Source organism: Perognathus longimembris, chromosome 28, assembly GCF_023159225.1.
Source record: "Perognathus longimembris pacificus isolate PPM17 chromosome 28, ASM2315922v1, whole genome shotgun sequence".
NCBI lineage: Eukaryota > Metazoa > Chordata > Mammalia > Rodentia > Heteromyidae > Perognathus > Perognathus longimembris.
The window spans coordinates 2,824,716-2,846,883 of NC_063188.1; the positions used below are offsets into that span (position 1 = coordinate 2,824,716).

Sequence of the window (22,168 nt, forward strand, 5' to 3'; positions counted from 1 at the left end):
CACCAAGCACACCATGCTAGCAATAGGAGGAGACTGTCATTTTGTTTAGGTATTTTTGCAAAATCATTTTTTACAAAGTACATTAATCTAAATAAGGGCACCTAGACTCACCCCAGCAGTGTGCAAAGCAATCCAACTTGCAGAGTGTCACTGGAAAAATCTAGGAGAAACATGTCTCTGTAGGAGTTCGTCGACATCTACTGGGTATGAAGAGAAACCAGTTTTATAAAGGCAGAGCCCTCTGTGCTCGCTCATATATGCCACCTGTCCACCCTTTTGGGGGTCCTTTTGTCATCCTATCCATGAATTGGCCAGCCCATTTCAAAGCTCTAGAAACAACGTGTGTGACAACTAAAAGCAAGATCATGAACTTGAGGATGATGGGGCAATTAGGAGAGAAACAAACATGTATTTCATTTGTTTGCCAGTCCTGGACCTTGAACTCAGGGCCTGAGCACTGTCCCTGGCTTCTTTTTGCTCAAGGCTAGCACTCTACCTCTTGAGCCACAGTGCCACTTCTGGCTTTTTCTGTTTATGTGGTGCTAAGGAATCAAACCCAGGGCTTCATGTATGCTAGGCAAGCACTCAAGCACTACTGTTTTTTCTATTTTTGTTCCAGTCTTGGGGCTTGATTGCAAGACCTGGGCACTATCCCTTAGCTTTTTTCATCAAGGCTAGCACTCTACTGCTTAAGCCCCAATCTCACTTTTGGCTTTTGATGTGTTGAGGGAAGACAAGAGTCTCACATACTTTCTTGCCTTGGCTGGCTTTGTAGGCCATCTTCAGATCTCTGCCTTCTCAGTAGCTAGGATGACAGGTGTGAGCTACCACCTGGCTTTAGCACATATATGTTGATGGATTTCTGGAAAAACAAAACAGATAGCCACCTGGACAGTTTCCTGCCTCCCACTGCTACCAAAAACACCCAGTGAAAAAATTTTCCTAATCATACGTGACTCAAAGAAGACAGGTTTATAGCAAAATCACAATGTTCACATTAGTGTGAACATAGGCTTGAAGGCAGCCTTAGTTCAAAGCCAACCTCCCACTGTCTATGGAAATACCCCCACAATGCTCTTTCTTCCACCCAACTCAGCCATGCACAGTGGCATTCTTCTGGTACTCTTCCTTTTGCTAATTCCTGCAGGTGTTCCTTCCCCATTTTCCCATCTTGGGACATGGCTATCCTAGTTAGCACCACTGCTATCATGATATGTGCTATAGAAAGAAAAGTGGCCACTTTGTCCCACTTAACTTCACATGCAGCAAAACTTGTGAAAGAGGGAAGCAAGGAAGAGCATTCCTTTCCTCCATCCCTCCTTCTACTTTCCCATCTCCCTTCCTTCCTTCTTCCTTTTTGTTTCTCACCCTTTCTTTCTTTTTCTTTCTGTATAAATCACATTTAAATGATCTGCTGGGGTGGAATATAAATGAGACCCAGTTGGACCCCATGAGTCACTGTTTCAGTGGGAAACAAAGCAACCTTGCTTCAAAAAGCAATTTAATTAATTTTGTTATGTGCCACGGAAAGATGCTTTTAAAGATGAATCAAAACAGTTGCGTGCAATTGTCTAAAAATAAATGAGCAATACAAATTACTGTCTGGTCTTGGCATATGGAAAGAGTAAAATAATAGAAAGGCATTTCTTGGTGTAAAGAACATAAAGTTTATGTACATGATTAAAGAGGAAAAAACCTTCAAGTGCAACATTAGCTGGCTATATGTCAAAGATGAACGAAGTCCAACTTGTCCGTCGTTAAGGACAATGCTCTTGCATAGGATAGCTCTATTTTGACCCACAAGGAAGGGCACTTGCTGTTGTGGAGCCCTTGAACTTCGTTCTGAATGTATCTTTTCCCATTGCTAAATTACAAGTCCTGTTACAGCTATTTCATAACTTCAGGGTCCAGTGCAATAATGGATATGGAAACTTGCTGTAAACTTTAAAGGTTCTGGTCTTGTATATGACATTATTTCATCAACTCATGAATAACTCTACTTTTCCAGAATGGATTTTTTTTGGCCAGTCCTGGGGACTGAACTCAGGGCCTAGGCACTGTATCCAAGCTTCTTTTGCTCAAGGCTAGCACTCTGCCACTTGAGCCACAGAGCCACTTTTGGCTTTTTTTGGTACTGAGGAATGGAACCCAGGGCTTCATGCATGCTAGGCAAGCACTCTACCACTATGCCACATTCCCAGCCCCAGAATAGATTTTAAAGGTGGAGTGTTCAGGGGAAAGGAATGGAAGGGAGAGAGAGACAAAAAAGGATAGCGGTAGACACTCTACTGGTTCAGGCCTGTAATCATAGCTCCTCACACAGCTAAGACCTGAGGATCCCAATTCGAATCTAGCTTGAGCAAAAAAGTCCATGAGACTCCTCTGCAATTAAATATAAAAGACCCAGAAGTGGGAGTGTAGCTTAAATGGTAGAGCTCCAGCCTTAAGCACCAAAATTCAGAGACAGCATGCAGGCCCTGAGTTCAAGCCCTAGTATTATCATACAAAAATCACATAATAAACTTCACTGAAATATTTTAATGAACGGAAAAGGAAGAAAGAAAGGTTAAGAATACAAGTAGACCAAAGCCTAACGTATGAAACTGTAACTTCTCTGTACATCACTTTGGCAATAAATTAAAAAAAAGAATATAAGTAGAGATGGAGGCAATTGGGTCAAAGTATGTTATATGCATGCATTGAAATATCATCATGAAACCCCTTTGAACTATAGATTTTTATACAAAAATATTCTGATTTATTTTTTAAATATTACTTTAAAATATGGCCAAACAGTGAGGGCACTGGCATCAACTCCTGGCTTCCACATCAGAGCTCCAGCTGTCACCTGGTGCTCAGTGAAACCATATGTCCAAGCTTGGACTTGAGTTGCTGCTTGACTTTTTTCTTCCTTCTGCCACCCATTATATCAGCCACTCCTTCAAAATACGGTATCTGGGGACTGGGAATATGACCTAGTGGCAAGAGTGCTCACCTTGTATACATGAAGCCCCGGGTTTGATTGCTCAGCACCACATATATAGACAAAGTCGGAAGTGGCGCTGTGGCTCAAGTGGCAGAGTGCTAGCCTGAGTAAAAAGAAGCCAGGGACAGTGCTCAGGCCCTGAGTTCAAGGCCCAGGACTGGCAAAAATATATATGGTATCTGAGACAGCCATATTGAATTCCTTCCCTGTACAGCAAAGGGTAGCACTCATGGACCTTCTGGTCTTGGCTCTGTCATTCCTGCCCCCTCCTGGCCCTCTTAGCTCTTTCCTAAAACAGCACCACAGCCCCTTATTTGCTCTGTGGCTGAAATAAACGCCCCTCCCCCTATCACTGTCCATTGCAAACTCCTTTACTTTCTTCATATAGCTAAGGGCCACCTTATGTATGAAGTTCTGACTTGTGTCTGTGTACCAAATCCTTCGTGCCTCTCTGTCTTTGAGCATTTTCACATGCATGAAATATTCTATAAAATTAATATCTAGATGGATGAATGCAAAGTTTGATCTTGAGAGCATCAGCCCCCAGAAATATGAGCCCAAGAGTTACGAAGGCTGACATGAGACTGACAGAATTCAATGTAATCAAATTCTCCTCACTGGTATTTGAAACCAGTAAGTTCTGCTATTTATAGCTCCCAAAGCTTCACTTTAGTTTGGTGATTCAACTGATTATTGCATTTGCCCTAAGTGTTTTACTTAAAGCTATTCTGAAACATAGTCAACTCAGTTGTTTATGATTACTTCAGGCAAGTTTTTTATGAAGTAGATAAGCTTTTTAGAAAGAAGAAAATCTGTGTTGCTAGAAAAGGAATGTATAAAAAGGAATTTATCAACACAGTAGACTACCCTAGGGACCCAAGGGTTAATGTTACCTCTAGAAGTTAATAACTAGCTCCTTAGTCACCAAAAATAACCATGTGAATGACTGCACATGTGAAGTGATAGTAGGGAGATTTTCTGAGAACAGCATCTGTGACATACCACAAGTCTGTCTACTCAAAAAGCTTCATGAACTGAGGATGGTAAATTGCTTGTGTCTTTTCGGAAAAGCATTCTTACAAGAACCACATAAACCTAAAAACATATGTTTACTGGGGACTCAGATGAACTATGGAACGTGACTTTAAAAAAAACTTCATTTAAACCCTCTATATGGAAGAGCTTATATACAGGGGCCTTTTGTGGAAGAAATGTTCCAGAATACACTGGTTACGTCCTGACCAGACAACAAGAATATATTTTAGCACTCTCTTGAAAGCACCACATTATTCCATAGCAGCTCTGATGAAGATACCAAGGTGGTTGATATGGGAGCCAGAGCTATCGTATCCTGCCTAGTCCTCTGGGTCTCATCTACAAGGTGAAGATTAAAGCTACATGCACATTACATGGTTACTTCCAATGCAGTGAGACATCTAGCCAGAGTTCAAATGCACATAATGTTGGCACATACAACTTATTGGACATGCTTTTCAGCTCACAGGGCATATCTGTGTGTGTATGTGTGTGTGTACATGCATGCATGCATCCGTGTGTGTATGTGTGTGTGTGTGTGTCTGTGTGTGTGTGTGTGTGTGTTGATCCTGGGGCTTAAACTCAGGGTCTTGCACTCTCACCTGGCTTTTCCACTCAGGGCTGTCACTGTGCCACTTGAACCATACCTCCATTTCTGGACTTTTTCTGGTAAATTGGACATAACAGTCTGGGGGACTTTTCTGCTTGGGGTGGGTTTGAACCAGGATACTTGGATCTCAGACACCTGAGTAGCTAGGTTTACAGGCATGAACTACTGCCACCTGAATTTCTAGGCCTTATACATTTTAAGTACCAAACTTGTAGATTTTTCTTCTGTGTTGTGTATTCATTTAGTAACCAGGAAATAATTATGATTTCAACATTCCTGTCACTCCAAATATCTACTTCAAGTGAGGACCTATTTTTTTTATTTTTTTGCCAGTCCTGGGGCTTGAACTCAGGGCCTGAGCACTGTCCCTGGCTTCTTTTTGCTCAAGGCTACCACTCTGCCACTTGAGCCACAGCGCCACTTCCGGCTTTTTCTATGTATGTGGTGCTGAGGAATCAAACCCAGGGCTTCATGTATACGAGGTGAGCACTTTTACCACTAGGCCATATTCCCAGCCCTGGACTTATGCTTTTAATGTACATCCATATGGAGATTTATACATATAAACTGTATGCAAAGCTTTTCAAAGGCAAAACAAGCCCCTGAAGACCCTCTGGATTATACAGGTAATGACTACTGGCAATTGAGGCTGTGGAAAATTACTTTGTGCATTGAAAGCCTGAATGAAAGAGAGTCAACCAAATAGCTCAGGCCAGATTGAATTCACAGGACATATTATAGAAGCACTTAATGAGCTCAGAAAAGGATGCTGCTTGCTTACCCAGTGACGCTAATAAAAGACCCTTTGCCCAAGCTTTCTGTGACAATGCTCTGCTAATTTTCTCAAAAAGATTCTGCTCTCGTGGTGAGTCACTGCCCTTTTACTGGCATTATTTTAATGATAGGAGATAGAAGAAAAGGTCGCAATTTAGATCAATGCCATCTTTGGATGACAGAGTGGGTGAGTCACCAAATGAAATTAACAGTGAAGCGTGGTTACCATTTTTGCTGTCACTAGTCTCCCTGCGATTCTGTATAAACACATTCAATAAGGTGTTTCAAGAGTCTTGGTTGCTAGGTACCGGCCTCATTCAAAGCTCTTCATTGCAGCCTGGACAAGAACTATGGAAAAATTTCAGTATATATTAACTTTACCATGAAGCAATCAAAATGCTCAGATGTCTGTATGTTGACAACTACTCTGGTGGCTAACATAGAATTTTTAAAAAAGAAATTCAAGCTGCAAGAACTTAGGCATCATCTTGGACCTTCTTCTTACTTTATAGACAAACTGCGTTGTTATACCTCACCAAAGATACACCGATTGAATAGCCAAAATGAAGAGATGATTTCCATCCTGTAACCCTGGGGACTTACCAATTAAAACAACCCTGAGGACTAGAGGTATGGCTCATGTGCTAGAGCATAAAGATCCAAGTTCAAACTTTACTATCCCCACAAAAAGGAAACCACATTAAAGACATGAGATATCACTGCACATCTTTTAGATTGGCTAAAATCCCAAACACTGACAAGGTCAAACGCTGAGGATGCTAAGGAGCAACAAGGACCTTCATGCATTGTGGATAGCAATGCAAAAGGGAGCAGCACTGTGTTGGCTTTTGACCAAAATCATCGTACTTTTAGCATACAACCCATCAACCTGGATGTCTGCTATACATCAAACGAATTGAAAAACTTTTGTTCACCCAATAACTTGCATGTAAGTTGATGCCAGCTTCAGTTATAATCATGTAAATGCAAAAGCATCCAAGGTGTCCTTTTAAAAGTGAATGGTCCCTCAAAATCTACACAATGTGCAACAGGAAGAACAAAACCTAATATAAACTATGGGCTTTAGCTGAGAAAATACATGGATCTCTGTTTTTGTTGCTGTTGGGTCAGATTGAGGTAGGCCAAGGTTATATGGAAACTGTACTTAATGTCAATCGTGTTGCAAACACAAAGATCTTCTAAAACCGTTAAGAACATTTGTTAACATGGTGTTGTCTTCATTTAGGAGGTTTTTCAACTCAATGATTTTGGAAGAGAAGCACAACATAGTCCAGTGGCTTAGCTGACCAGGGGATCTGATAGGGTCTCAGAAAACCCATTAAACATTCTTTACAATATGAATGACAATCACTTTGCCCCCAAAGGAGTTGATATCAGTACAAAGGAAGATGTCATTAAGTAACACAACATTACATGTTCATAAAGAAAACAGGTCAACATACCAATGCTTGTTTTGTTTAAATAATTGCATGCATTTGAAAACGAAGCCAGAGTTCAGAAAGCTTGCTCCTTCCATTCAGTTGGACAATAAAACTTTTGTTGAATGGTTTACACTTGAATTATAGATAATCATAAAGTTATGTGATGGTTATAAAGAAGTCTTTAGCACTAGTCATAAACAAAACTCAATGAAAGTGATAACAACACAAATGTAATCTGTTGTTATTGTGGACTCATTACAGATTAAACTTTGAAAATCCACTGTACTGACAAAAAAAGTATATCTCCCCAAACGAAATTGCATGTGCTTCTAAGATAGGCTGACCCATTCGACCCATGTGATGGTATCAGACACAAAGAATATGCAACAATGTTGAAGGCAGAGACCGAGAACACTCTCCCACATTACACCCAGCTGCCTGAGGGGCACAAGGATAAAGAACGCATGTACTAATGGGAAACTAAATAGGAGTGTAAAATGGGTCAAAGAGGTGATATTCATTCCATCAACATGTACATTAGACATCTATTCTGGGTTTTTTTGTTGTTGTTTTTTGGCCAGTCCTGGGCCTTGGACTCAGGGCCTGAGCACTGTCCCTGGCTTTTTCTTGCTCAAGGCTAGCACTCTGCCACTTGAGCCACAGCGCCACTTCTGGCCATTTTCTGTATATGTGGTGCTGGGGAATTGAACCTAGGGCTTCATGCATGCTAGGCAAGCTCTCTTGCCACTAGGCCATATCCCCAGCTAGACATCTATTCTGTACCAGGCACAAAGCTAGGCACTGGGCACATGGAGTGGGAGCAAAATTGATTAGCATCATGGCTTCCTGCCTGGATTTGTAGAACTTACTCGGGTAGGCATTGGAGATAAAAAACAGGGCTGCTGAGAGCCGTTGCACGAAGCTACCCTTAAAACACTATTGTGTCATGGTCTGTGTTTTGAGAAACTATCTGGAAAACTGAAATACTGGGGTTTCAACTGCTGGAAGAGGCCACGTTTCCTGGCTTGAAGTTCTTTTCCTGTATTGGCAAGAAAATGGCAGGTTAGTGAGTGGTAGGTTAGACTCCTGTGTATTAGACTCCTGTGTAAGCCATCACAAATAAACACGGTGCTTTAAAAGAATAAAAATATATTGTAGACATCAGAGTGTCCTCAGGGTCACAGTCCCTCCACAGGTCGACGGGACGGTTCTTCCTTGCCTCTCAGCTGCTGGTGGCTGCACACATGCTTGCCTTGTGGCTGCATGAGTACAATCTCTCTCTCACCACATGACCTTGACCTCTGTAAATTCAATCTGCTTTTCTATTTAGGAATATAGGGATTGCTCTTAGGTTATGAGGCACTATCAAGCATTCTCTCAGCCAATTAAACTCCTCTGAAAACTGATCATTTAGTTACATCTTTTCCCATGTATGGTAATACATATTCACTTTTGTCATAAAAAATAATACTCATAAGCTGGGTGCTGGTGGCTCACACGTGTAATCCTAGCTACTCAGGAGGCTGAGATATGAGGACTGCAGTTCGAAGTCAACCTAGGCAGGAAAGGCATGAGACCATCTCCAATAAACTTACTCCAGAAAAGTTGAAGTGGTGCTGTGGCTCAAGTGGTAGAGCACTAGCACTGAACATGAGGCTTGAGGACAGCGCCCAGGTCTGAGTTCAAGCCCCAGGATATATATAATATATATATTTATATATATTCATAGGTCCTTGAATTAAAGAGGATGTATCTTTGGGCACTATGTTTTCCACCTACCAAAAGGATCTTATGATACATAGCAATGTCCCATGTAAGAAATTCATAATACTGCCAACTGAAATCTTAATACTCCTGTGCCAGGTTCTAGGGATGAGGATACAGACTTCTTTAATTGCAGTAGTAGAGTTTGAACTCAGGGTATCACGCTGTATCATTTGACACAAGCCACACCCCATTTTCTTTCACTTAGTTTTGCCCTGCCTGGCCTAGGACCGTGATCCTCCTATGTAAGTGTCCTGTGAAGCAAAGCTTATGGACATATATTACCATGCCCAGCTACTTTGAGATGGAGTCTCATTAACTTGTTGCCTGAGCTGGATTCAAACCATAATCCTCCCAACCTTTTCCTCCTCAGTAGCTGCGATGATAGGTGTTAGCCATCACATCCAGCCTAAACACGGTCATTAGTGGGGGGGGGGGTTATTATGTCTACTCTACCACACTGGGGGTTCTGCTGAACTAAGCGGGATAGCCTGTCACCATGATACCTTTCTCCCCTCCCCACTACACCTGAAGCTTTTGCCAACATGCAGTGGCAGAGCTGCTGGCTGTGCTCTGCAGGCATGGTCTGTGGATTTGGCCACTGGTGAGTTTTCTTAGCAGCATCTTCCACTCACACATGAGTCCCAAAGACCCACCTGTTCTGTCTCTCCTTCCTGCTCTTCCGCTCACAGGCATTCATTAGAATTAGCTGGAGGCTTTGGGAGCCCTGAAGTACAAGGAACAAGTGGTTACAGGGAAAAGGATACGGGCCATGCCCCACAACTCCAAGGATTTGCTCTCTTCATCTTTATTAGTCACAAGTATTTGTCCATCTTAGTCCTTTAGTGGTATTGGAAGTCTACTTACCTCTCCCCTCACCACCACCACCCCCATTTGCAAAAAAATCAAAAGCAGAGGCTCTGGGTTAGCTTTCTTTTTTTCCCATATCAATTCTGGCAGGCCCGTCCCAGGAGAAGTGTAACAAGTCCTTTCCATCACAGCACCCCACATGCCACCAGCCAGTCCTTGAGTGCCTCTGCTCCATGTGCCTTGTATTCAATCTTATCTTGTTCTTGACAGCTCTGTACACAGTGTGCACAACACAGAGAAACACACACGCTTAAAAGGTCAGCTCTGGATATACTGTACATGTTATACAGAGTGGCAGGCAAACAAACACATTTTCTAAATCAGATGTTAATAAAATTATTAATTGAATTGGGACACAAAGTGGCACTATGGACACTTTTAATGACAACACATGGCAAATTTGTACAAATTACAGTCCAGGATTTAATGGATACAAAACCCATCCAGATAAGAACTAAAAAAGCACCACTTAATGCAAGCCAATCTGATGTGAGTAGCTAAGAACTCCCACAACCTCTGGTGATAATGATCCAGGGCTTGAGATGTAGCACATGCCCTACTTCCTCTAGTGGGCCTGCTAGGCATTATGGCCTAGGCACTGACACGAGTGACCTAAGGATTCTAACATTCTCAGCATCAGTGTCAAGGGACAGCTCAGAACCAGTTCACCATGTGAAATTCAGACGAGAATATGCAAGCTTTGTTTGCAAACTGTAAGGTGATGTGCAGATGTTGTTAGCTATTGCTATCAGGGAGATGTCACTGAACAGGAAAAAGGAAGACAAGTCTGTATAGCTGGTGACTTCTAGAACATCTTAAAACAAGCACAGGTAATTGATTTCAAGTACATGGAGGAACAACACAGGCAAGGAAATGGATTTGGAGGAATACTGGACTACTTTATGGAATCTATAAAGTAGTAAGCTAGTCAAAGGTAATGTGCCATTTAGGATTAGATTCTCAAAATCCCTAAAAATAATTTTAAGGGGACCCTTTGCCCCTGCAAAAGGTAAAAAATGACAGTGCTACTTCTGGCTTTTTCTATATATGTGGTGCTGAGGAATCGAACCCAGGGCTTCATGTATGAAAGGCACACTCTCTACCACTAGGCCATATCCTCATCCCCTCTGCACAACTCTTGTAAAAAGTACTTTAGACACAGAAAAAATCTGAGTTGACAGTTCCATATGACACTAATGGATGACCTAGAGCGCTTGACAGCAGAAAATCATGCCAATGACCTAAGACAAGTGACAAATTTTGTGCCTGACATAACAATCTAGTTCACTTGGGCATAAATTAAGACAATAAGCACAAATTTGTCTGCAGACAGGAAATACAGACTACACTGAAAACAGAATTTAAGTTATCATATGTACTGTCAGCTTTAATCTTCCTTTGGGTACGATTTTCATGCTTAACTATTCTTGCTGGCCCTGTTACATTCCTCAGCCACACATATATATAATGTGTATAAACATGCAAAATGAATACAAGTCAATCTGTTGCTTTTTTTGTCTGCTGGTGCCAATGGCTGAATAGAGGGCCTTGTGCTCTTGCTTGGCTTTTCTGCTCAAGGCTAGTGCTATGCTATTTTTGGTGATTAATTAGAGATAAGTCTCACACACTTTTCTGTCTTGGCTGGCTTCAAACTGCAATCCTCAAATCTCAGATTCCTAGGATTACAGGTGTGAGCCACTAGTACCTGCCTAGCTGCTTCTTTTGACAAAATGCATTATGATACTCCTCATAAAACATTCCAATGATATTTCTGTTGGTTTCCCAGGAATCTGAAAATATTTCAGGGTTTTCTTCTAGGTGTTTTTTAATTGTACAAAATAATGGATTTCACTATTATATTTTCATCCAGGGTTTCTTTAATGGCATATTTAAAATTCTTTATCAACTCAATCCCAAATTCTATTATATGTAAAATGATATTCATTTGAGGAGCTAATGACATGTGATGTATTTCATGCGGGCTGCTCATTTTTCAGCATGGTGGAGGAAAAGGGTGCCATAATGGGGGACAAATGAAGTAAGGAAGGTACTGTTGGCAACAGGATTGAATCAGTAGCATAGACTACAACTTCAGGTCCCAGTTTCTAATTGAGGTTACCATTTCATCAGTTTCCAAACAGCAGTGAACACAGGCGTACCTTAAACTGTGGTTTTCCCTGCTATACACCATCACACACACACACACACACACACACACACACACACACACACACACACACATACACACAGAGTACAAGAGGAAGCCAGTGAGACATTAGGAGAAATAAATCCATTTGTCAAATTCTTAACAGAGTTAAGAGTAGCAAGATGATGTTATAACAGTTAAAATGCTAAGAAAAACTAAATGCTTTGAAAACATGCTATCTCGTAACAACCCTATATATCAACTTTACCATTTCATTTTATGGTTTAAACGCTTTTCTAACAGAAAATTACATAGGTTTGCATATATTCCCACTTTGAATATTTGTAGGAAAAATACCCATTATCAGTATATACTTAATACCTGCAACCAAAGAGAAAACTCCAACACTGACATTCATTCTATGTTACCAAACAGCATGCTCAATGTATAGGAAAACTGTTGACATTGTATAAAATAAGATGGATAATCCTAAATACAGTAGAGTACCTAATGAGAGAACCACCTAGAAGGCTACCACACAACAACCTACCTTTAAAGATCATATTAAAATTGTACTCTTCACCAAAAAAGCTTGCATTTTAGATATGAGGCCCTTGTCTGTTGCATGGCTAGTGAAGATCTTCTCCCAATCTGTGGGCTATTAATCTTGCTAATTATGTCCTTTGCCGTGCAGAAGCTCTGCGGTTTAATGCAATCCCATTGGTCCAACCTTTCTTTGATTTATGTTTCTAGACTTAATCAACTATTGTGGAAGAGTCTATTTGTTTTTGCTATTTCCATTAAAAATTAAACACAAGCACGTAGTTCACGTTCATGCTTCATCCTCTCAATTTCTCTAGTCCACATCCAAAACATAAAAAATTCTAACAATGGATAAATTCATAACAGCAAACATTACGCAAGGACCATTTTACTAGAGTTATCAGTAACAGAAAATTTGAATTTTATATTATTTTGTTTAACTGATCCATAAATTTATATATGTGGTATTTTGATAAATGTTTATGTTGTACAATGTTTAAATTAGGCTGCATGTGGCTATCTCCTCAAAAGTTATTTCTTTAAGGTGAAAAAATTAGAAATTTGAATTTTAAAAGAAGTTAGATAGAAAGTGCTTTTCAAGACAATGACCAAACAATTACTCATCTTGAAAAAAATACAAACAGCTGTCACATAAAGCTGTCAGGCTCTGAACTTAAACCAAACTTTTAGAGTTTGGGTCTCACATTTAAGAAACAGTTTTCAGAACTGCATACAGACTATCAGTCAAAAAAGTGATTATCTCCAGGTGGCAACATTCTGAATAATGCTTCTTCCTTATTAAGCATTTTCTATGCATTTAACAATAAATATATATGCACATATGTATTTTATGGTTTCATAATGAGAAATAAACATTTGGGGGGGGACAGTAGGCTTTTTTATTACACAAAAGTGGCTACAGATTAAAGGTAAAATCGGAGTAGGTATATTTTATAGAAAAGGACTTCAAAAATTATCTAAATATATATTAATACATACAGGATATTATTTTTAAAAGACCAATAGGCCAGAAATCTCAACAATACATTTTAGAAGATAAAAAATGTCTTCCTTCTTGTTTAGTGTCACTGTGGACAAAAATGAACACTTGAAGGTGTAAATGCCTGTCATATATACTTTACTTTTTTAATAATGGTAGGAAAAAATAAAACAATTTTTTGACAGGCCTGGGGCTTGAACTCGGGGTCTACAGTAGTGGCCCTGGCTAATGAAACAATTTTACAAAGGAATTTCCAGAAGCTGTGTAATTCAAATCAATACTGAAAGAGGAAAAGGTTGGTCTGAAAAGCACAATGCTGCCTGCCTGCTCCTATCTTGTTCTCTGAATCCTCTGTGTAGTCAAAGGCTTTTGCTGTGGCTTAGCTGAGTTTTGCACTGGCTAGGGATTACACTTTCTGGCAACTTTCTCAATGATGAGATTAATGACAGTGCCCTTTCCACAGGAAATGAAAACCACAAATCCAAGGAGCTGGTACCCTCATGATCACAAGGGAAAGAGTTCCAATGTAAAATAAACTTCACATTTCCTTCACAATGCACACCTTAGTGTGTCCAGAGTTGAACATTAAAGCAAAAGACAAAAATGCTATAAAAACCTTTTTGTTTTACCACTATTAAATTTTCCCCTGCAAAATGGGTGCTTTGTTTAACCTAATTTCAATGTACTAGATTCACATTGGCAAGTGAGATTCATAAAGTCAAAACTAATTATAGAAACTACTGTATTAAAAGAGTCCAAATGTATACTAGTGAAAAGTGATTCTTACGACTGATTTTGCCAGGAACTTTTACATTTATTCAAATAAATATATTCATTATCCAAACTGCAGAAACATTTGCTATATTTTTAAAAATCCTTATAGCACAATCAGAAGGTAATGTTCACATTAATCCTGTTTGCCTTCACGCCATTGTCGTGAGCCTTCATTCCAGGCCACGTACACAAAGAGCGCCAACACAATGTGAACAGCCACCACCGCTACTATTGCTGCATAAAAATAGCTGTCTCTGTTGGACATTCCAAGTGCACCTATGAAGAGAAAAAAATAATTTTCATCTTAGTCCCAAACATACTAAAGTTGAACAATGTATACTCTCTCTCTATATATATATATATGTGTGTGTGTGTGTATATATATATTATGTGTAATTCTTATTAGGTATGTGTTTATTTAACTGAAAACTAATATTGTAGATGGAAAATTCATAATGTGGATTATAAATGCCCATGTATGAGTAGGGGTGATCTCTGGGCCTAAGGAGCACTACCGCTTAGCTTTATTGTATTCAAGACTACACGTGTAGCACTTGAGTCCAAGTTCCAATTCTGGATTTGGGGGGTTATTCAGAGATAAGAGTGTGTCAGGGACTTTCCTGCAATTGCTAGCTTAGAACCTTGATTTTCAGATGTCAGCCTCTGAAGAAACTAGGATTAAAGGCATAAAGCCCCAGCATGTGGCTTATATAGTAAAATATTATTTTAATTTTAGTTTAAATGTTTGTGGAAGAGCTTTGCTTTGATTTCTTTTTGTTTCCCTTCAAGTATCTGACATGAAAACTCTATTCCCTGAAATTCTTCCTCTTTTTTTTTTTAAAGAATGTCTCATTCTGGGCTGGGGATATGGCCTAGTGGCAAGAGTGCTTGCCTCGTATACATGAGGCCCTGGGTTTGATTACTCAGCACCACATATATACAGAAAATGGCCAGAAGTGGTGCTGTGGCTCAAGTGGTAGAGTGCTAGCCTTGAGAAAAAAGAAGCCAGGGACAGTACTCAGGTCCTGAGTCCAAGGCCCAGGAGTGGCAAAAAAAAAAAAAAAAAAAAGAATGTCTCATTTATTTATGTATTTATTTGGTAGTACTGGGATCTTTGCTTCCTAAGGAATGGCTCTACCCTTTGAGCAATGCCCAGAGTCATTTTTTTCTCTTTCACTTCTTTTTCATATATCATTCTGTGATTTTTTGCTTGGGGGCCTGCCTCTCAGGATGATGTTCCTATCTAAACCTCCTGTGTATCTGGGATTATAAGTATGCCACAGTGCTCCTGGCTTATTGTTGAGATACAGTCTACCTAACTTTTCCCAAGCTAGCTGCCAAATGTAGTCCTTTAGATCTCTGCCTTTTTGAGCAGCTGTGATTACAGGAGTTATCCACGATGCCTGTCAGTACTTTTGAAGTACACTGGGGAAAAAAGGAAAATACATTTTTCTCTGTTTTGCGATTATTTAGACTAAGTATCTTCTCTAACTATCATGATATTTTCACTGGTCAAATAAAATCAAAGAGAAACTGAAAAGTGAAATCTAAGAGCTTACCTGGAAATATTCCAAGAAAATTTAAATGTGTCTCACTAGTATTCAACACATGAGAGATTTTTTCATGAAAAGGAACTGATTCCATTATTTAAAAGGTAAATCAAACCCCAGTTTCATTGTCTAGAATTTTAAATTTTAAAGAAACAGTGTAGAGAGCCATGTAAAATGTCATACGGCAAAACTTCAGTCTATCTTGAAAAACAACATTCTTGCCTTTGACAATGTCAAACATCTTGTTATTAGTGTTGTACTGTCAAAAATATTAGTAGCATCTCACATTTATGTTGTGTCTACTAGTTGATGATTCCTACTCTATGCCTTCAGCATGTTTGATTCCTTGGTTTTGAGACAGGATCTCACTATATGGCTCAGGCTGACCTGAAGCTCACTCAAGAGCTCAGAATAGTCCCAAAAGTTTCAAGCCAGTTTGGCTTCCACATGTATGACTTCAGCCCTGGGCCACACAGTCCTATTCCTCAGTGTTCTCAAGACTTGAACCTGTTACAAAGTGAAGTAAGTCATGCTCAGAGAGACTAATGGCACGTGCTTTTTCTCATGAGGAAGTTAAATCTAAAAAACACATACATGATGAGTCTATGTGAATATACACACAAACTGATTAAAGGATGGTACACTCAGGGGACCAGGCCAATGGTATAACTCCTGTGAACAACTACGAATCATTTAACAAACTGAATATCAGAAAGTTGAAACATGGTTTGTCGTTGGGGGGGGGTGGAATAGAAGGAAATGGGGGACAAACAAGTGGACATTATAGTCAATGCACATTATGTAAAAATTGAACTGCATAACTTGAGGGAGGAATGGGATGGGAAAGATGAGGGGAGGCCAATGAATGGAAGGGGTGACACTGTACTCATAATCTGAATGGTAAATAAGTAAGTAAACTTGTGCTTCCTACTCAATCACTACTTCTTTCCCTGCAGTCCACTCCTTCAGCATGCCCTCCTTGGTGACCTATTGTAGATCATGGAGGTATTTCTCTCATAGCTTCTCCACCTGCTTCACTCAAGAGAGAACCAAGCACCCAGAGAAACATCCCTATCTCTGAGAGCTGAACATGGAAGGGACTCAGTTCCTGGGGCTGACAAAGAGCAATGTAATTGTCTGTATAAGTATGCAGTGTGAGTAAGAGTCAGGCACTGGCTGTGAGTCATCTGTTAGTTTAGTGAAGTGGTAGTGGGAGATCAATTCTAATGCAAACCCTCCCTGTAGAGAAAAAGCTGCAGCTGCTTCTCAGGCCATTGGCTTCTGTCTCCAGTCTCCCAGCCAGAAGGGGAATTGACATCCTGATCTTCTGTGGGCCCCTGCAACATCCAATAGGAGCTCATGGCCAGATCTGAGAGCAGTCCTACTTCAGGGAGGAAGCCTATGTCTGGCCCTTGGGCTCTAAGTTCTTCATGTGACAGACAAGAATTTGAGGACACAGAAAAAAGACCAAAAAAGCTTACTAATGTAGCAAGGAAAGATAGGATAAGCCAGGTGCCCGTAGCTCATGCCGATCTGAGAATCATAGTTTGATGCCAGCCTGGACAGGAATGTCTGTGTCTATTCCCTGAAATTCTTTCTCCCACCTTTTGCCAATTTTTGCTGGCAAAGATATCTAGAACATGTCAAAGATCTTCTATAGCCAACCACAAATAAATGTCAAATGAAAATTGTTATAAATGGTGACTTTATGAAAAATAAAACACAAAAGTAACACCGAATTTAGAGGCTATATTACAAAACCAGCATTGTAAAAGTTACCATAAATTAGGAAAGGGGTGAATTGTCTTGTTTTAAAAATTACCTTCAAATATGTATGATTTACTGGTAAAATACAGCCCAATTGGAACAGTAATCATTAAAGCTGTGAAGAATAGGAGTGTCTTCAGAGTAGATGCTAGCGAGCCTTCATTTCTAAAATAAAATAAAGAAAATCTCAGAATTTTCATCTCATTTTTCCTAAATGTCCTTGAGACAATGAATAGAGAGCAGAGTTACAAAATAGTGCAACCAAAGGGCCCGCAGAGGCACGGCATCTTAAGATAATAAACGTCGGTGTGTGCAGTCACCCACCTTTAACTCTGGGAGTCAATTCCAATGTGATCCTTTCACACCCCAAACATGTAAAGACATTCCCATTCCACACTCAGTAGGCACTCGAGCCCAGCGGCGAAAATGTCCACTCCGTGCATCGTTAATAGAGAGCATCAGATCGCCAATACGCAAAATCCAGGGAAGCGCGGCAAACAGCCTCACAGCCCCCAGAGCCGCGGCCATGCATCAGCAAATGTGATATCCCGGCCAACGTGGGAGAAATCGTGGCTCTGCTGTTGCTCCAAGCTGGCAATAGGCGCCAAAATCCAGACTGTAGTCCAGTATTTTAGCGGCATCTGTCTACTGTTCTGCCCCAGTAGCCGTGGCGCAGTAACCCCAAAAAGCCGTGGCGCAGTAACCCCAAAAATCCACTAGCATCTGGAAGAAATTGAGCCATCTCCGAGCTTTCTTCCCGCATTGGAAGCACCCTGTGTCCAGGGTATATGGAAATCTAGGATGGCAAAATCTCCCTGCTTTCCTTCGCGTAACTATGGCGACCCTTCGTCGCTCCTCCCTCTCCTCCTCCCCCTCCATTCCCCGCAGCTCCCAATCAGCCAGTAGGTTCGTCTTTCCACATTAGAAATAACTCGTATGTGGAAATTGGACCTGAGAAAAACCCCATTTTTTTATGGGGAGCCCAATCTTCCCCCCCGCCCTGCTCCCAATACACACGCACACGCACACACACACACTTGCGCGCACACACACACTTGCGCGCACGCACGCACACATGTATCCATATACGCGCATGCGCGCACGCGCACATACACCCTGTACCGTGACTAACCGCAGCAACAGAATTGACTGGTAGGTAACCCAGAGTCACACAATTTCTAATTGTGGATTAAAAAAAATATCCTATTACGACAACTGTCCCTTTCTTTATGCTAGGTCCTAGAGCTTGAACTCGATCCTAACACCACTTCCTTTTCATTGTTTTTTGGTCTCATAGACTTTCCACCCAGGCTAGCTTCAAACTGAGACATATTTTATATACATACATACACACATATACATTTGATCACGTAAAACATATCTATCTAAATGAACCCACAAAATGGAAATAAGAAATAGTCTTGTTTGTTCATTATCTGTCTTTGATAGGGTAAGAAGGATCACTGAAAACGTGGGACAATGCAGCAGCACTACACACTGTGTTGAAAATAACCTATAGAACTCATGGGGCAGGATCAGAAGAGAAAAACTGGGACAAAACAAGGGAATGCATAACACTGTTCAAAAAGAAACATACTCTTAACTTATGTAACTATAACCCCTCTGTATATCACATTTACACTAACAAAAAAATGCAGGAAGGAAAAATTTAAAAACATTATTAAAAGTTATTTTAGACATATAATGCACCTTAATTCTTAACACAAACAGATAATATTCAAATACAAATTACTGGCATCAGGTTATTGCCCTTTACATATTCATAAAAATAAAAGTCAAAGTTTTCCAAAGTGTTACCAACTATTATGTAATTCCCTTTAATGTAAATTACAAACACTGAGTGAAGGAAAAATATTATGTTACGTTTACAGTTAAGTGCTTATAGACACAAATGAAGATGGAAACCCAAACCATATACCAAAATATATAATAAATACTCATGCCTACAATTTCCAATGTTTTCATTACTTGGCATTAACCTAAAAAATCATGAAAAAAGAAATTACACAAAACGAGACATAGAGACCATAAAATATAGTTTATATTAAGATATATGTATCCCCTAGGTTTAAGTATATTCAATTATGTTAGAGAAAAGGCACATTATGTAACACATCTCTCCAAATGTATCCCACGCATATAATACCAGAACATATACCATGTTTTTGAATTACATGCTCTGTGTATATGTGAGAATTTGAGTATTTACTACTATAAGAAATAAGCCCTAATATTTTCTTAATATACAGCAATGGCTCATCCACACCTGAATATGGTTATTTCTGACCTACATTGTTGTCATTGAACACAAATTATGAACCATTCCCTACCAATAAATTTCAAGAACATATAGTGATCATAATGAACAATGAGAAGAAGCAGTTATGGATCTACAAAAAAATATAGAGAATTGGCCATTACCAGAAAAAGTAAGGGTTGAGTGATTATGTTACCTGTCCTGATATTTATAAATGCATATTATTCTGTGTTGGTTTCTTGTTGCTACATACTCCAAATTTCTTGGACTCACTACCTTTAATTTTCCAAATTTTAGCCGTGCTGGAAATGTAGCTCAGTGGTAGAATCCTGGTGTGGCATGTAAAAGGGTGTACATTCAATCTTCACTATAAGAAAAAAAATGAAGCTTACAAAAAAAGATTAGTGGGGCTGGGAATATGGCGTAGTGGCAAGAGTGCTTGCCTCGTATACATGAAGCCCTGGGTTCGATTTCCCAGCATGACATATATAGGAAAAAAAAAAAAGATTACTTCCTTCTAGGGTATGGTAGTAGTTTAGGACAAACTACAGTCATATACCAAAACACGATTCCGAGAAATTAATTCTTATACAACTGTGTCATTCTGCAATTACAGAATATACTCAGAAAGCTCCAATGTTACTAGACAATATAATCCTAGCAGACCACTGTCAAAAGTTCGATCTGTTACTGGCTCTAATATCCTTGTGTGGTGCAGGACTTTATAAAGTCAAAGTTCAGTGTACAAAGTTTTAAAAACTACCTAAATATTTGTAGTGTTTAGATCACTTTGAGTCCATTTATGACAGACAGGCCTTGAAATCAGTGGAGTTGAGCAAATGCCAGGCTGCACACTTAGTTATGTGGTCTAATTCTGTGGGGCAAGGTACTTATTCTGAGCCTAGCTTTTTTCCTTCCTAACTACGAAAATGAGTGATTGGAGAAAGTAGCTATTAAAACCTCAGACCAGGTGCAGAAGTGCCTACACTGCTCATGGCACAACACATCTTAAAGGATGGTAGTGGAGATAATTGGACAGAAACACGTGGGTTTTGTTTTGTTTTTAAGACTGCTACTGAAGTACGAGTTTCCATATTGTTGACCTGTGCTGTAAGAGAAGCTGTCAACCTGTAACAAAAATGTGTTAAAGTGGACGGTGCGGGTCCCAGGACGGTAAAGAGGCCCAAGTTCTGTGTTCGAAGAGATTGAACGTGCACGAACAGATTTTAACACAAACAAGAGCGAGACGAAGCGCACGGACATAAGTAGGCCTGCTGACCTCCCCCGCCCCCCACGACCCCGAGCTCCCACTGCCTGTGGAAGCCGGAGGGCAGACGCGGCGCGCTGCAACTTGCCAGCCGGCCCCGAGGTCCGCATCCCTTTGACCACCCAGCTGAGGTAGGACCCTAGTCCTGGCCGGGACCGCCCGCCGGGAACGTCGGACCCCGCTGAGGCTACCTGAACTCGGGCGGCTGCAGCGCATTCAGCGCCGCCTTGTCAAGACGGTCCATGCTGTCGCGGTGCCGCTGCAACACTCCGGCCAGCGGAACCGGATCTACCGGTACTTGAGGAGCGATTTGCCCAGGTAAACCGTTAGTGCCGGAAGTGTCCGGGCCTTCAGAGCGGCGGGCTGCAGTGCGCAGGCGCGGCGCGGCGCAGTGACGCAAGATTACGGTGGGCGCAGGCTCGGGCGCAGGCGCAGACGCAGACGCAGCGGGGCCGTTCACGTGACTTACCCGCGGAGGCTGCGGTGGGCGCGGCCGACGGGGAGCGGCTTGGGTTCTAGGAGCAGGCCGGGGGAGTAGCCCAGCCACTCCACGTTGAGCCGAGATTTTCCACGCAGCATTGTCGTCCCGGACAGGCGACGACCAGGCCGCCCTCTGATCGTGTGGGTCGGGGTCCCCGTTGCCTGGCTACGGGAGGGAGTCGATCCAAGCTGTAGATCTGCGAGGACGGGCGACCAGGCGGAGGGCTCTGGTGCTAGGCAACAGAACAGTTTCCGACGATAACACAAAAAAGCAATACACATTATTCCACCAGCCCTTGAGCAAATGCCTTATTAATTAGAGCCCGCCTGCCGTGCAGGCCAGCGGCAGGACTCTGCAAAGCGTTCGTTTAACACTTACCCAGTCCGCTCTGTGAAACCAGGGAGCTACCCTCAGAATCAGCCCTGGCTGGCACTGACTGTTCCAGGCTGCTAGCTGGTGACCCCAACTTCCACTTAAAGTTCGAAACATATTTTGCAGCTGCTCAGAAAGCCGCCAATGAGACAACAGGGACTCAAATAGTAAGGACAGATGGGCAACCAGGCACACGCAACCCGAGAGGTATAAAACAGGGTGTGTAAGGCCCGGGTCAGCCTTGACAAAATTAGGTTGCCGCTGGCTGCTAGTAACAGGCCAGTCCTTACATGGTCACAGCCTGGAAAAGGACACTGACCACATAGCTATTTTCTGCATCATAGGAAGACACGACTAAACCAGCACTTAGGGAGTTCGACCAGAGTGGTGAGATGAGAAGCTGGAAGCCCAAATTTTAACTAAAACTTTAAAATCCCTCTCTGGGCCTGAACAACATCCGAAGGTATGTAAACAAGCATTCACTAAAATGTAAGAATGTGAGACTCGAC

The 22,168-nt window shown here is 41.1% G+C and overlaps 1 protein-coding gene across 2 annotated transcripts; it reads right to left on the bottom strand.

The window, feature by feature from the left end:
• Positions 1–12,768: 12,768 nt before the first annotated feature.
• Positions 12,769–21,804, bottom strand: Vma21 (vacuolar ATPase assembly factor VMA21). 2 transcript variants are annotated; one of them, XM_048336625.1, is made up of 4 exons: positions 21,666–21,804; positions 21,276–21,519; positions 17,317–17,426; positions 12,769–14,220 (listed from the first exon to the last, which is right to left on the bottom strand). In XM_048336625.1, exons 2-4 carry the CDS (start codon positions 21,383–21,385, stop codon positions 14,078–14,080), a joined length of 363 nt encoding a protein of 120 aa, XP_048192582.1. In that variant the 5' UTR covers positions 21,386–21,519; positions 21,666–21,804; the 3' UTR covers positions 12,769–14,077. The 2 variants fall into 2 exon arrangements, with proteins under 2 accessions (XP_048192582.1, XP_048192583.1); XM_048336626.1 differs by lacking the exons at positions 21,276–21,519; positions 21,666–21,804 and adding an exon at positions 20,998–21,151.
• Positions 21,805–22,168: the final 364 nt, after the last annotated feature.

What these genes read in the sequence shown, in the direction of transcription:
- Vma21 (XM_048336625.1), bottom strand. Translation starts at nt 21,385, where the DNA reads ATGCTGCGTGGAAAATCTCGGCTCAACGTGGAGTGGCTGGGCTACTCC. An exon ending in GCCCACCGCAGCCTCCGCGG is followed by an intron (nt 17,427 to 21,275) that starts GTAAGTCACGTG and finishes ATTTTATTTTAG; the next exon opens with AAATGAAGGCTCGCTAGCAT. An exon ending in TAAATCATACATATTTGAAG is followed by an intron (nt 14,221 to 17,316) that starts GTAATTTTTAAA and finishes TTCTCTTCATAG; the next exon opens with GTGCACTTGGAATGTCCAAC.